Source organism: Calliphora vicina, chromosome 3 (genome assembly GCF_958450345.1).
Source record: "Calliphora vicina chromosome 3, idCalVici1.1, whole genome shotgun sequence".
In the NCBI taxonomy this organism is placed as follows: Eukaryota; Metazoa; Arthropoda; class Insecta; order Diptera; family Calliphoridae; genus Calliphora; species Calliphora vicina.
In genome coordinates, this window is record NC_088782.1 from 2098681 (window position 1) to 2114514 (window position 15834).

The 15834-nt window shown below is 29.0% G+C and overlaps 1 protein-coding gene across 1 annotated transcript in view; it reads right to left on the reverse strand.

Moving 5' to 3' along the window:
• The window catches only part of CrzR (corazonin receptor), a 92000-nt gene that overhangs the window by 64895 nt on the left and 11271 nt on the right, over positions 1 to 15834 (reverse strand). Inside the window, exon 2 of the mRNA XM_065505049.1 lies at positions 647 to 1759. Within this exon, the coding sequence (XP_065361121.1) occupies positions 647 to 1558 (912 nt within the window). The 5' untranslated portion in view covers positions 1559 to 1759. The remainder of the gene's footprint in view (positions 1 to 646; positions 1760 to 15834) is intronic.

Consider the following 15834-nt stretch of genomic DNA (forward strand, 5'->3'; position numbering starts at 1 on the left):
AAAATGTACTTTAATGGTTTTTATAATTTTTTAAAATTTCTCGCAAAGAAAACAAAAGGCGTAAGTCCAAAAAGTGTTATATACCAACGGAAAGATTATGATATTACGCTTATTTCGTTATCCATATTGTAATTGTCTCGAACATATATGTAGCTAAAAAGTGAAATAGTTTAAAATTCTAATAAAATTTTAACTACACCAATTCCAATTGTATTTCAGAATTTTCCATTTTTATATCAGAATTTTCTAATTGTATTTCAGAAAATTATGAGGTTTACTACCTTAATCTAATTCCTTTCAATAATTCCATGTCAAAATTTAAAAAAACTTATTTTTTTTAAAAAAAAATTACAAAACTTTATATATTTAGGGCCTGGCTCACTAAATGCGAACGAACATTTCCTTTCTTATTTTATATTGAAAACAATAAAAAAATTCAAATTTATTTGTTGTTTTCAATATAAAATAAGAAAGAAAATGTTCGTTCGCATTTAGTGAGCCAGGCCCTTAAGATTTTGACGAGAATTGAGATGAGCCTTTAATATGACAACAAAATTTCGTATGACGCCAAGACAAACATTTTTAGAAATGTTCTCCGCCATAGAAACGGACTACCCTAATATACATAAAAATAGTTAATACATACCTGTGGCAGACTTAATAACAGCGAAAGTATATACGTTCCACCCAACAAACGATAGCACCTCTTGGCCATATTTAGGGATTTCATTGGATATTTGACAGCAATCCAACGATCGACACCAATTAGCACCAAAACATACGTTGACAAGTACAAACTAAACATTTGGAATAATTTCACAAGTTTGCACGTCAAGTCGTTTGCCAGCCATTGGACGGTATAACACCATGCCGCTTCACCGATTATGCAAAATCCAGTCACCAGAACATCTGCTATTGACAGATGAAATATTAACGAATAGATAGCGCTCCAACTGTGGCGGGAGTTGCGTCGTGCCAGACGCGTCTTATAAATGTTCCACATGGTCAGGACGTTGCCCAGGAGGGAGAACAAGGCCATTATGGTTAGAACGTACACTTTAATCATGGCCGATTTGGACAGTTGCGGTGCATGTTCTAATCGAATTTCATCATCCTCTATGGTGGGACCGGCGGTGGCTGGTATATAGACATTGGAGTTGGTGTACGTTAGATTCGTGAGGAATGCATATGTGGAATCGGTTATTTTCATTGTTGCGGGTAATTGTGAATTGGGATGCTGTTGTAACCATTGCAAGGCTGTCGTTGAAACTATTGATGCAGCATTAATTGACGATGTTTCTAATGTTGGCATGAGTGTGTTGTGAGGGGAATGTGTTGTGGTGGATGGGGTAGTAAGAATGAAAACATTCGCTGCCTTAGTTTGCGTCGAATCGCTGATGATGTGGTTGTTGTTGTTGTTGTTGTTCAGCAAATTCATTGTATCGTTAGTTATTTGCAGTGCGGCTTTTGTTAGATTATTTAGAAATCCACCAGCCACACTGACAACATCACCCATTCTAGGAACTCTTGCCAGCTCAGGTCGTATATTAGTGGTCATATTTTAGTGTTCAGATTTCTCTTGTTGTGGATTTAATTTAAAGACTTTTTTTTGTTATTTTTTCAATGTTATTTTTGTGGTTAAATTCTATACAAAATATTCCTTTGTAAATTTTGTACTTTATGTTCAATAATTTTAATATTTTTTCCAATGTATTTCCATCATTAAGCTCATTTAGATTTACAGGATTTAATGAATAAACTGCAAAGAGATAAAAAGAACAAATGAATTAAAAAATAAAAAATAAACTAAAAATAATAAAGCGACGCATAGTAGGGTTGATCGAAAAAATACTGGTCCGATTGCAAACTGCTACGAGTTGTATATAGTTTTGCAAACCAAAGGTGATCGACTCTGACACTCAGTATCTTACCTTGTGTTTTAACAGTGAGGTCTCTGTACTATTCTTTCGTACATAATTTTGCAGTCGGATTAGTAGTTTTAATGTATCAAAGTTTAGGAAAATTTTCAAATATTTACGCCTTTTTTTAGTAATTAAAAACTTCATGGAAATCGTTTTGCAAACATTCACTTAAATTTTAATATTTTACATTAAATATTTTTGAATTAAATTTTACATTTACAATACATGGAATTTTTAGTTTTAAATGAGATTTGTTATTATAAAATATCATAATTCCCAAAAAATTCTTTAACTCTTAACCTGTACTCATGGGTCAAAATTACTCAAACAGTACTTTTGTCCCAATTGGTCCATTGGCACGAAATATTCAATTAATATTCGGGATTTAATAATTGGATGTCTAAGAATCATTTTAAAAATATGAGTGTTTTTAGATTTCAAATATATTTTGTTATACAAATTCGTTTTAATTTGTCGATTGTATTTATGCGATTATAGAAAATTGGGTTTAAATTTGAAAGTTATAGATTAGAAAGCTTGATCCTCATAGTGACAACAGTTTTAGATTGTGAATATTTCGTAAATTATAGGTGTTTATTATAGCTATCAACTAGTTGAATCCGTATAAACTACAATATAGTAATTCGTATCAAAATCACTTTAAATTGTCATTATATATAATTATACTCTTCACCTTCGTGAGAAGGTTATGTATAAGTTTGTCATCCCGTTTGTAATTTCCACAATATAATTTTCCGACCCTATAAAGTAAATATATTCTGGATACTTATAGATAGCGGAGTCGATTAAGCCCCCAAATAACTTATATACACGATTCATACATCTCCGGAATTCTTCCGGCTAGGTTGCTATATATCGGGAAAATCGGTCGACAAATGACTAAGATATAAGGAAAAAAACGGGATAACCTCGATTTTGGACCTATATCTGCATTACTACGTCATTAATATAGACAATATGGATATCTAATGATAGATATTTCAAAGACCTTTGCAACGACGTATATAAGACCATAGTAAGTTGGATAAATTTTTTGTTCACAAAAAGTTTTTTTGCTAAATATTAAAAAAAATTAAAAAAAAATTTTTAAATGTAAAAAAAAGCATTCGAAAACATTTTTTTCCAAAAAATTAAGAAAACTACTTTGGAAAAAAAATAAATATTTAATATTTGCATTTTGAAATATAATTTGGTGAAGGGTATATAAGATTCGGCACAGCCAAATATAGCTCTCTTACTTGTTTTTAGTATATTCGAGGTCTATTCAAAACTTGAACTCAACTATACCTTTTCTTTATCCACAGTTATATTGCATTTACTAAATTGATTATTTTCGTGAATGACTTTCGGAAGATCCATGTATGACCAATTATGGACCGGTCGCCATGAAATCAGGTCGCCATGATTTATGTCTATATGAAAGTTATTTCTGTAGAATTTAATGAGTATACCAACATTTTTAAGAGTGATTTTCGAAAGCGGGCCTTTTGTATGTACCAAATTGTATCGAAATATCTTCAAAATTGCGATCTGTACTTTGCACACAAAATTTACATGGACAGCCAGACGAACGGATGGGCAGACAACGTTTAATCGACTTAGAAAGTGATTCTGAGTCGATCGGTATATAAAAACAAGTAAGAGTGATATATTCGGCTGTGCCGAATCTTATATACCCTTCACCAAATTATACTTCAAAATTTTAAATATTTTTAGGTAAACAAAATTTAATTTTTTTCAAGTTGTTTTTTTCATTTTTTGTAAAAAATTTTTTTTTGATTGTTATTTTAAATTTTTACAATTTTTTTTTTAAATTTTAAAATTTTTTTTTTTTAAATATTAAATTTTTTTTTGTTTTTTCAATTTTTTTTTTTTTTTGAAAAAAAAAATTCGGTTTAAAAATTTTTTTTTCCGATTTTGACCCATTGTAGGTCCAACTTACTATGGTCTTATATACGTCGCTTTGAAATATCTATCATTAGATATCCATATTGTCTATATTAATGTCTTAGTAATCCAGATATAGGTCAAAAATCGAGGTTGTCTTGGTTTTTTCCTCATATCTCCATTTGTGGACCGATTTTGCTGATTTTAAATAGCAAAATTCTCGAAAGCATGTCTGACAGAATTATTGAAGATTTGGATCCCTAAGATATCTGGGGTCTTCAGAAAATTGATTTCAACAGACAGACGGACAGACAGACAGACGGACATGGCTTAATCGACTCCGCTATCTATAAGGATCCAGAATATATATACTTTATAGGGTCGGAAATGAAAAATGTAGAAATTACAAACGGAATGACAAACTTATATATACCCTTCTCACGAAGGTCAAGGGTATAATAAAAGCCTAACTTAAAAACTAATATCACCTCTGTCCCACTGTCTTTGTTATTACATTTTTCAAGCTAAAGTTATAAATCATAATGATGAAACAAAACAACTGCAATTATTTTATTTTATACGTGTTCATTAATGCAATTTTTGACTTGATATTTGACCTGCATTACTGATTTGCCAATAAATACTATTGAAATGTACCGGTATATAGAAAAAAAAACTAATAAAAACATAAACTAGAAAAACTAACAAATCAACATATTTATCAATAATTACACGTTATTTCATTCTAAACTTTATATTTGAATAATTACCACAATTACAAGGAATTTTCTTTTTTGTTGTTTTTACTTTGACTTTATGACACATTGACTGTATGTACTCGTAGTTATTAAATTACTCTGTCATTAAATCAAGTAGTTTGTGGTGGTTAGTTATCAAACTAATAGATTTTTAAAAATAATTTTGTACAGTAGAGTGTACAGTTGTTTTACTGAGGTCGGTCGTATTGCTTTTAATGTATTTGGACAAAGGTGAAAGAACAAAGGTATAATTATTGTTCATATGTAGCTACATAATAATTTGTATTAAGAAAATTAACATTTTAGTTACGTTATAATTGATTATTAAAAAACTAAGGAGTGAGATCGAAAAATTCTTAACACACGTTTTTCATTACATTTTTTAACCCAAGTATTATTTGAATTTTTTTTTGATCAAGTTACCTTTGAAAAACATGTCAGTTATTATGTGTAATGTCAATTATATTAATTTTTTTGTTAATCTGATTAAAATGAGTGACCAGAAAAAAGTGCGTACTGAAATTATTAAATATTTTCAACAAAACCCAACTTGGTCTTACAAAAAGTTGGCCAAGCATACAAAGGTCTGCCGTCAAACTGTTTCCAATGTTATTAAACAGTACCGGGAGAACTTGTCAGTTGATAGAAAACCTGGTTCAGGTAGAAGGAATGGTCCACATGATGTTTCTAAAGCCAAAAAAATAGAACGCATTTTCAAAAGAGCTCCCAACACATCCGGTAGGAAAGCAGCCCGGTTAGCTCAGTGCTCGGACTATTTGGTACGAAAAGTTAAAGCTAATGCAGGTTTAAAAACATACAAGGCTCAAAAAGTTCCTGACAGGAACGCTACTAAAAATTTAGAGGCCAAAAACAGAGCACGGAAATTGAAGTCAAGTTTTATAAAAAAATATTCTTGCTGCATAATGGATGACGAAACGTATGTTCTGGCAGATTTTTCGCAACTTCCAGGTCAAAAATTTTATGTTGCTGATGCTCGAGGGAATGTTGAAGAAAAGTTTAGGACCCAAAAGCAGACAAAATTTCCCAGAAAGTTCTTGGTATGGCAAGCAATATGCAGTTGCGGCAAAAGAAGCCACTCATTTGTTACAACGGGCTCTATAAATACCGAAATTTACATCCAGGAATGTTTACAAAAAAGGCTGCTTCCATTCATAAGACTTCATAATGTGTCCACTTATTTTTGGCCTGACTTGGCATCCTGTCACTATGGCAAACAAGCCCTTGAGTGGTACAAGAACAATAATGTGGTATTTGTACCAAGAGAGGCAAATCCTCCAAACTGCCCGGAGCTAAGGCCAGTGGAGAGATATTGGGCTCTTGTTAAAAGAGAATTGAAGAGTACAAAAAAGGTGTCCAAAAGTGTGGTAGATTTTAAACGGAGATGGACTACATGTTCGAGCAAAGTGACAGAAAGCACTATAAAAACGTTAATGGAAGGGTTTCCGAAAAAGGTTCAAAATTTCATCACTAGTGATTAAAACTATAAAAATAATTTTTTTTGTAAATTGTAATAATAATTTCAATCAAATAAAAAAAAAATTAAAGCTGTAAGTTTAGTGGTTTCTTTTTTATAAACATATATGTATGTTAAGAATTTTTCGATCTCACTCCTTATTACAAAAATTATTCTTAAGCAGGAATAAAAAATTAATAAATTTTCTAAAAGTACATTTTCAGAATACCACAATTGAGAATGTTTATATTAGCGACGTAGTATTGAGTTGAAATCGTCTATGAAAATACTGTTTACATGACTTTTTATAAATAACAGGTTCTAGAGAAAATTGTGTTTTTCTGAAGATTTGTTATAGAAAATATTGTTATACAAAAGATTTTTTGTAGAAGATACTTATACAGAATATTATTTATAGCAAATGTTGTTACACATACGATTTTCTATGGTAAATGCTATTATATTGAAGATTTTTCATATAATAAATACTCTAAAAAAATGCATGTAAAATTACTTCCATAAAGTATGCACATTTTAATGTAAAATTACAGAAAATGCGTATATTGTTTATTAAAATTAATTACATACTTTTTTATTACTTCTTTTAGTCGTTTTTAAATCATATTAACCTTACAATTACACAAATTGTGCTTAAACAGTACAATATAAAAATTCTCAAAAATACGTAAATTTTGTTAAAATTTTGTACAAATTCATTACACATTAATGATTTTATAGTTGCTACCTGGTATCCTAGGATAACTTTCCTGTGTTCTTTAGTACTTTTTTTAAAAGAGCTCAATACCTATCCACAATTGATTACGCGTGCTCTGCGATATCATGCTTTCATTCATTCTCTATTGTACTCTGATTAGCTAATAATTGTGATTTTTTTAAGTGATTGATCATTTTTGATAATTTCCGTTGAAACTCTTGTTGTGAAGTTTGATACAAAACATAAAACCAATTACATACAAATAATCATTGAATTTGTAATTATCAGGGACACCAAAATATGCAAATGCATGTTTTTTCTGGCGAGTCTAATGAGCACATGGATAAGATATTTACACGTTTCAGAACTATTTAAGAATTTTGGCATCAATTTGTTAGTGCATATTTTTGTATATTTTATCCCTAAATGCATATATTTGTTTTAAGAGCATATTTATGTCATATTTTTGCGTTTTTAGAGCATATTTTACTGTTTAGTAGCATATTTTGACTTTATCAAAAACAAATTTTGTCTTACTTATTTTTCGCTGTTGTTACAGGTTTTTAATTCCTTTGTTTAAAATTTAAAAATACATGGCCTTTCACGAAAAAAAAAATTAATAAACAAAAATTTTTTTTTTTAAATTTAAAAAAACAATTCGAAAATTTTTGTTATCCAAAAAATTAAAAAAACTGAAAAAAAAAATTTTTGTTCACCTAAAAATATTTAAATTATTTATTTTGAAGTATAATTAGGTGAAGGGTATATAAGATTCGGCACTGCCGAATATAGCTCTCTTACTTGTTTTAATATAAAATAAGCACTATTTTAATAATAGCGCCATCTAAATATCAAATTTTAGTTCTAATTCAAACTTAACCGTTCTAAGTGTTAAAGAAATATTGTCTTTTAAATTTGCTCCTATAACATCAATTGATGTCAAATGAACATTTTCTATGTATAAAAATGTTTTCAGATCCAATAGGCTACGATTTTTATTTGAAAATTTAAGTCAATATTTTGTAATTTATTGCAATAATAACCTTAATTGATGAAGTGACTTTATATTTACATAAAATATCATCAAAAAATACCTCTCGAGGCCTTTTCATAGCTTAAGTTCCTATAGTTTTTATGTTGTATTTATTTTTTGTTTTACTTGTTTTAGTTCGTGTTATTTTTGTTTATTTTATGTGTTTATTTTAGAAATGAATTGTATTGATTTTAAAGATAAAAGTATATTTTTTTGTTTTTTAAGAGCATATTTTTTAAATTTTAAGAGCATATTTTAAAGTTTTTACTGCATATTTAAAGCGCATAAAACGCTTTTTTTAGAGCATATTTCCGGTTTCCCTGGTAATTATTGTATGGTAGTTAATGAATAAAAACAAGCCAACAAAATTAAAGCACAGATAATTAATCAGGATTTCGATATTCCGCACTAGCAACATCTACATATTTTTCATATTTTACAATGATTTCAACAAGAAATTATCTCATTTCATCAATCACACCATCACACTAAATATTCATACTGTTCGTTCGTATTACTATTAAAATTGCAATTCTGGTTTGCAATATTTAGTAGCAGATACAATCCAATGCACATCAATCAAAATATGCATATAAGTATTTCTGATCTAGTAGCACTTTTTATGAACTACAATAATATTGCACGCAATTCCTTTTATTTGGTTGTGCTGCCAATTTTCTCCAGCATCGCATAGTAGCGGAACTGAATAGAAAAGTGGAAATAAATCTGTAACTTCTAAACGAACATATTTTTTAACTCTTTGCGGTTTGGTGGTTAGTTTACAAACCACATTTGCTATAGTCTTAAAACATAGTTTATTGGCATCTATTGCCATTTAGCTAAACAATTATATTTTTTTAAGTCGTCGTTTATGATTTTTTGCAAAACTTTGCCGTCAGGGTGCTCTGATTAGATAAATATATTTATTTGAAAATATTGTAAAAATCTGTTTTTTTAAGAGACTTTCACGCATTCAATAAAAAAAACACAGATTGTTAATTGTTCATCGCATTCAGTGTTACTTTAATATTTCGGTTGTCTGGTCAGAAAATTTAGTCAAAAATATTCGATTTCAAAAAAATTTTTATCATAGTCATTTTTAATGCCACGGTGGTTAGTAAACTAACCACTTCACTCCACAAAAAACATTGGAATGGGGTGGTTTTTTCCTGTTTTGAGTAAAAATGCAATTGTTTTGATTTTAAAGTTATACACAAAAAAGCGTGGCTGAAAGTGTTAAATTAAATAAAAAGGTGGGTAAACAAAAAAAAAAGTAATTTTAATTTTCAAATGCGAATATCTCGTAGACTATAAGAGATTATCTCTTAGATGTATATTGTATGTCTCCTCTAGTAGATTGCATATACTATATATATAAATATTTCAAATTGTATCAATAAGAAAATTAGGAAACATTTTTAATTGTTCATACACCTGAGTTACCTCACTTTAGTCGTTAAGGCTGATTTTTCCTCCTTTTTGTTTAAAGTCCATTGGAAATTTTATTAAAATTTTTGAGTTCCCCCACTGTGCATTGGATAATTTGAAAAAGCTTTCTAATTTAACGTTAAAACTAGTAAAAAATATTGTGTAAATGAACACACTTAATGAATATAGAAACATAGAAATGTCACTTTTTCGTAATCTTGTTTTTTATTTGAAATCACATGATAAAACAAGTAAGAAAGTATGGTCGGTCAAGCCCGACCATATAATATCCTACACTAAGTAAAAGAGCAAAAACATTTTTCTTTTAAAATTTCAATAATTTATATTTTTGAGTGATTTTAGCTATGACCAATTATGGACCGATCACCATGAACTTAGGTCGTGTGATTTATGTCCATATGAAAGTTAACTCTGTTGAATTTTGTGTGTATACCAACATTTTTAAGCGATTTATGCACGTTAAAGTGATTTTCGGAAGCGGGTCTATATGGGAGCTATGACTAATTATGGACCGATCGTAACAAAATTTGGTGACATGAATTTTGTATATATAAAACTTATTTGTAGCGCAATTTGTGGAGATACATATATAAATTAAACATTTATGACCGATAAAGTCCAATTTCGGAAGGACATTTGTATGGGGGCTAGGTGAAATAATGGACCGATTTCAGCCAGTTTCAATAAAAAAAATAATATGTACCAAATTTGATTGAAATATCTTCAAAATTGCGACCTGTACTCTGCGCACAAGGTTTACATGGACAGTCAGCCAGCCAACCAGACGGACGGACATCGTTTAATTGACTCAGAAAGTGAGTTTAAGTCGATCGGTATACTTTAAGGTGGGTGTTAGGCGTTACAAACATCTGCACAAACGCATAATACCCTCCCCACTATGGTGGTGTAGGTTATAAAAACACATCTACTCACTCACGTTAGGCAAAATGTAGAAAAGGATTTTTGGTCATGACACTATGTTCTATAATTTTACTTATGAAAAATTTACTTTTTGCTGAAAAGCCAAAAAAACGATAACGTTACGTCACTAAAAAGAAATTAAAAGTCCACTAACTGAAAAAATTCTATTTTTTTCGAATGGTCGCAACTGATTCGTTTAAAGCGAACATTAGGCGAAAAACTCCCAGAATATGCGATCAGACATGAAACCGTAATAATATTCCATAATGACAATGCTCGCCCATATTATGCAATACCTTTTAAAAAGTATTTAGGGGGAAGTGGTTGGAAAGTCAGGCCTTGTCTCGTTCGACTACTATTTGCTTCGACTATTTTTTTTACAATATTAGCATGTTTTCCCATATAAACTATTAATTACATGTTGTTATAAGGGCTTTAAATTAACTCAATTTAATACTAATGAATTGTTTTCTTATTTCTGTAATACAATTTGTCTGTGGGAGTTTCATACTGTCACCTTACACTAAAATCTTGATACAAATACAACTTGAAATAATGATGTCTAGTATCATCCACTTACTTAAATTAACTAAAGTTAAAGCTTATTAGCCAGCTATGAGGTGACAACTTATGACCATCGATATTATGCTAAGATGAGCTACCTATATAAAACTAAATGTTACTACTTAAGGAGTGACATCGAAAAAATCTTAACATACATAAATGTTAATAAAAAAAAAAGAAACCACTAAACCTACAGTTTTGATTTTTTATTTGATTGAAATTATTATTACAATTTACAAAAAATAATATTTTTAAAGTTCTAATCAATAGTGATGAATTTATGAACCTTTTCCGGAAACCCCTCCATTAAGGTTTTTATATAGCTTTCTGTCAATTTGTTAGAACAGGTGTTGGACTCCGTTTAAAATCGACCACACTTTTGGATACCTTTTTTGTGCTCTTCAATTCTCTTTAACCAAGAGCCCAGTATCTCTCCACTGGCCTTAACTCCAGCCAAATAGGCCAAAATTAAGTGGACACATTAAGTGAACATTCCTTGATGTAAATTTCGGTATTATAGAGCACCTTGTAACAAATGTTTGGCTTTTTGCCAATCCATTCCAAGAACTTTTTGTGAAAATTTTCGGCTTCTGGGTCCTAAACTTTTCTACAGCATTCCGTCGTGCATCAGCAACATAAAAATAAATAAACCAAACGTTTTGAAAAGGTTAAAACGTAACAATATTTAATAATTTTAGTACGCACTTTTTTCTGGTCACTCATTATAATGAGAATAACAACAAATGAACATAATTGACATTAAACATAATAACTGACATGCTTTACAAAGGTAAATGGATCAAAAAAATTAAAAATCAAATAATACTTGGGTTAAAAGTTTTAAGGAGAAACGTGTAATAAGGTTTTTTCGATCTCACTCCTGTATATTTCAAGAAAAGCACTCAAAGTCTGTTTTTTTTGGAAATTTCCCAATGCAATGTTGGAAATTTAATTTTTAAACGTTAATGGCCAATGTATAAAGTTTTCACTGTTTTCAACTGTGTAGGTTTTGGTTCTTTTTCCTTCAATAACGCCTAAATAATCACTAACAGCTTATATTAAATAAAAAGAACTATGTTTTTGTATTTATTCTAACATCATTTTTCATTATAATTAATTATAGATCAAAAGTCAATAATTAAATGTTATTATTAATGGCAAAAAGTAAGTTTTATTTAATCAAAAAAAAAATAGAAACAAAACTTGATTTTCAAAATAAAATTGTAGCTGATTTGTATTAGTCTAATACACACTGACTAAGACAATAGTTTCTTCATTGTTATTCTTACAAAAAAGACATACATATGCTTGTAAGTTTTAGCTTAAGTTTTTGAATTATAGGCGGAATATATTTAGTTATTAATGATTTTGCTTTTGTAAAGCCTTTTAACAAATCAAAATAACTAAAACTAAAATGACATATGAATGTATTACAGGACCTTTTTAAATAGTTCATTTAACATAATGATTAATGATCATAAAATAAACTAAATAAACTAAATAATTTTATGCATTTTGATATGGTCTAATACCTTAATACTGCCTATACTAACGCTACACTAAATCTTATGAATCTGTGAAAGTGTGAAAGAGTGTTTAAGTTGAAATTGAACAAGATTTCATTCAACATACAGGGTGAATTCCAAAACGACTGTATGCAATGCAGTCATATCTTTATCAAGGCAAAGCAAACGCGTAGTTAAAATTTAAAAACAAACTTAGCCTGTTTTTACTTTTTCATGCATTTTGCGATATGAAACATTATCAAAGTTTACACGGTTGCGTTAAGAATCGCTCGACTTTTTAAGGTTGCATTGCATATAGACGTTTTGGAATTCATCCACAGTAAGAGGTTTTATATCCTTCACCTTGAGTGGTATTTGATTCAAAGTGTTAAAATGGAAGCAGAAAGTATAGTTTTAGATTATAGAAGCTACATAAAAGAAAATTGCATAAATGGCAAGGATTTTATTTCTTTTATCATTAAAAATATAACACATTATTAGGGGTAATAAATGGTAAAACAAATAGGTTGGCAACATTTTGTGTCAGAAAACGCCATTAGTGTTACCAAGTATGGGATTTCAATGGGATTTATTTTGGTGAAAAATATTCTATATTTAAATTAAAGTAATTAAAAAGTGAAAAAAAACTCACACTTTTTCGTAATGTTAACTTTACCATTACAATGTCACTCACTTGTTGTTTACTCCTATTTGAGTTTGTTTAATTTCTAATATAAAAACACAAAACATTTTTGGTTCAGAATGTTAATTTGGTTATTTTTATTTTTAATCTCCTGACAGTTGGAATAGCAAAACTTTTTATTTACACATGTCAGCTTACAGTCAGGTAAATAATCATAGATTCACTTTTCACATTTGAATTACTAAACTGGTCTAAATGTAATAAAATATATCATATAATTTAAAGTATAGCCACTATAGTTGCAACATGTTGTTGTATCCACCCTAAAACCAAAAAAATTAAATATTTCAAGTGTACCCATAATTATTTTCTACACTGTTTTTGTATTTATCACCTTTGGCGCAGGCTGGATTTGAAATTGAAGCCTGTTTGTTACTGCCATTTGATTTATAGCTCTTACAATTGCTATGATAACAGCAACAGCAAAATTAAATAAATACATTCTCGTAACAAAAGAAACTTTGTTTATAATTATTTTTAATCAAATCCACATATCAAAACATATTCTGGCTTTTGTTTCTTTTTGAAATAATTTTTGTAATTATGTTTTCTTCTTTTTATACAATAGTACGAGTATAGAAGTCGATAAGAAAGGAATTCTATAACTAAATGATTTAACAGAATTTAGAACATGTACAAATGTTTTTCTAATTGAATAAATTGCTTATTCGAGCGTTCATAACCGAAATTTGCATTCCTAACAAACACCATACGTGGCGATAACATTTTCTGATGTTTTTTAATACCGAAAAGTGAAATGCAAAATAAATATGTACATTTCTGTAGGCAACTGATTTCAATCGCTCTGTTACAAATCTGCCAGGGCGCATTTCCAATTATTTGAAAAATACTAAAATTTTAACCATAATTCGAACATTTCATGAGTTCGTAGAAGTACAAAATTGTATTATTTTGTAGCTCAAAAATGACTTAAAACTATTATTGTTTGACAAGTTCTTAAACTATTGAAAAACAAATTACTAGAACAGAAATGAAACAAAATTCTAATTCAAACTTCGTAAAAGTAGATAATTTTATTATCTGTAATTACAAAAATTGATTTAAATGGACTTTTTGACAAATTTTTAGTCTTAAAAGCACTTGCTATAAATATTGTAAAAAAAAAAAACTGCAAAATAGAAAATAAAATGAATTCCTAAATTTCAGTGAAATTTGTAAGTTGGTATTTTTAGTCCTAATTCAAAGTCAACAAACTAAAAGAAAGTTATTTTTTTTTTTGACATACAAAATAAAATATACTACTTACGTTTACACAATATGTTTTATTACACCATTTCCAATTGTATTTCAGAAATTTCTGAAAAACAATTCAGAAATACAGTTAGAAACTTTTTAAATATAAATCAAATATTCTGAAATACAAATGGAAACTTCTGAAATATAATTTGAAATTTCTGAAATTCAATTAGAAATATTTTTCCAATTTTTTTTTTTAATTTATTAGTGAAAAAAAGTTTGAGAAAAAAATTCTTTTGGTAAAAAAAAATTCGGGTTTAAAAAATATTTTTCCAGATTTTGGCCCATTGTAGGTCCAACTTTCTATAGCCTTATATACATCGTTGCAATGGACTTTGAGCGATGTGGATATAGCCATGTCCGGTACCGTGAAATAATTCCCAAATGAAATAAATCCCCACGAAAAAATTAAACAACACCCAACAAATTTTTCATACAACTTGGGTCCTATTTCATTATGAAGCAACTCCTAATGCATAGGGAGTTATTTCATAATTTTGAAATTTTTGTTGGGTATTATTTCATTTTATTTCGTGAATTAGGAGTTATATCACTGTATTGGGAGTTATTTCATTTTTATTGGGTTCTACTCTGGCTTCGCACAGAAAATTTGTTTTTGATACACCCCAGAGAAGAAAACCTTAGAGCCCGGCCAAAGGCCGGCAATGCAAAATTAATTTTCTGAGTGAAGCCATTTTTTTATACACCCCAGAGGAGGTGTATCGGATTGGGAATTATTTTATTTCTAATGGGATTTATGTAGGGTATTTAATTAATCGGGTTCCTGATTTAATGGGTTAGTCGATTAACCGAATAATTTGTATTTTAATTTTATATTGAAAGGAAAAACACTAATTTTGTGTACTTTTATAAGAATTTTGTTAATAAAAAAAAAACAAAAACATAAAAACCAAACAAAACATAACAATTCAATAAAACAATAAATAGGGGATCTTCTGAGCTAATCCTTTAAAAAAAGAATATAATTTAAATGCTTTCCTTTTAAACGATTTTTTTTTACTTTTTAATAAAACTTGACTTGACAAAACGCTCTCACTGATTGTAGAAAACGAAAGTAAGGCATGATAAACAATATCCAATTTCTCAGTTATGTTTTTAGTCTTCTCGTAAGCATATAAAATCCTCCATCATACCATTGGAGTTCTTTTTGGATTTTTTTTTAGATTTAGAATACTTTATTAGTTACGTCAAGTTCTGATAAAAGACTCGTTTCAGTAATGTCTTCAGTTTCGTCTAATACCATGTCGTCCTCGGACTCATTCGGACAAAGTTCATCATAGAAACATTCTAGAAAAAAGGTCATTTCCAAATTCCTTAGTTTCAGTTTTCGTACAATACTTCAAAAAGCTATTGCTAGAAGGAAATTTTCACGAGTTAAGAAATAAAATTTGTGTGTTTTAAACTATATTTCTATATAAAGTGCAAAAAAAAAGAAATTTCGGTTCATCGACACAAATTAATCGGTTTATTTGTTATTTGAAAATCGTCAATTTTAAATTATTCGAACAGTTAACCGACCAAAATTAATCGGATGAAATAGCTCCCAAATGATATAACTCCCAATGAAATAACTCCCATCAAAAATTAATTAATTCCCGAACTTG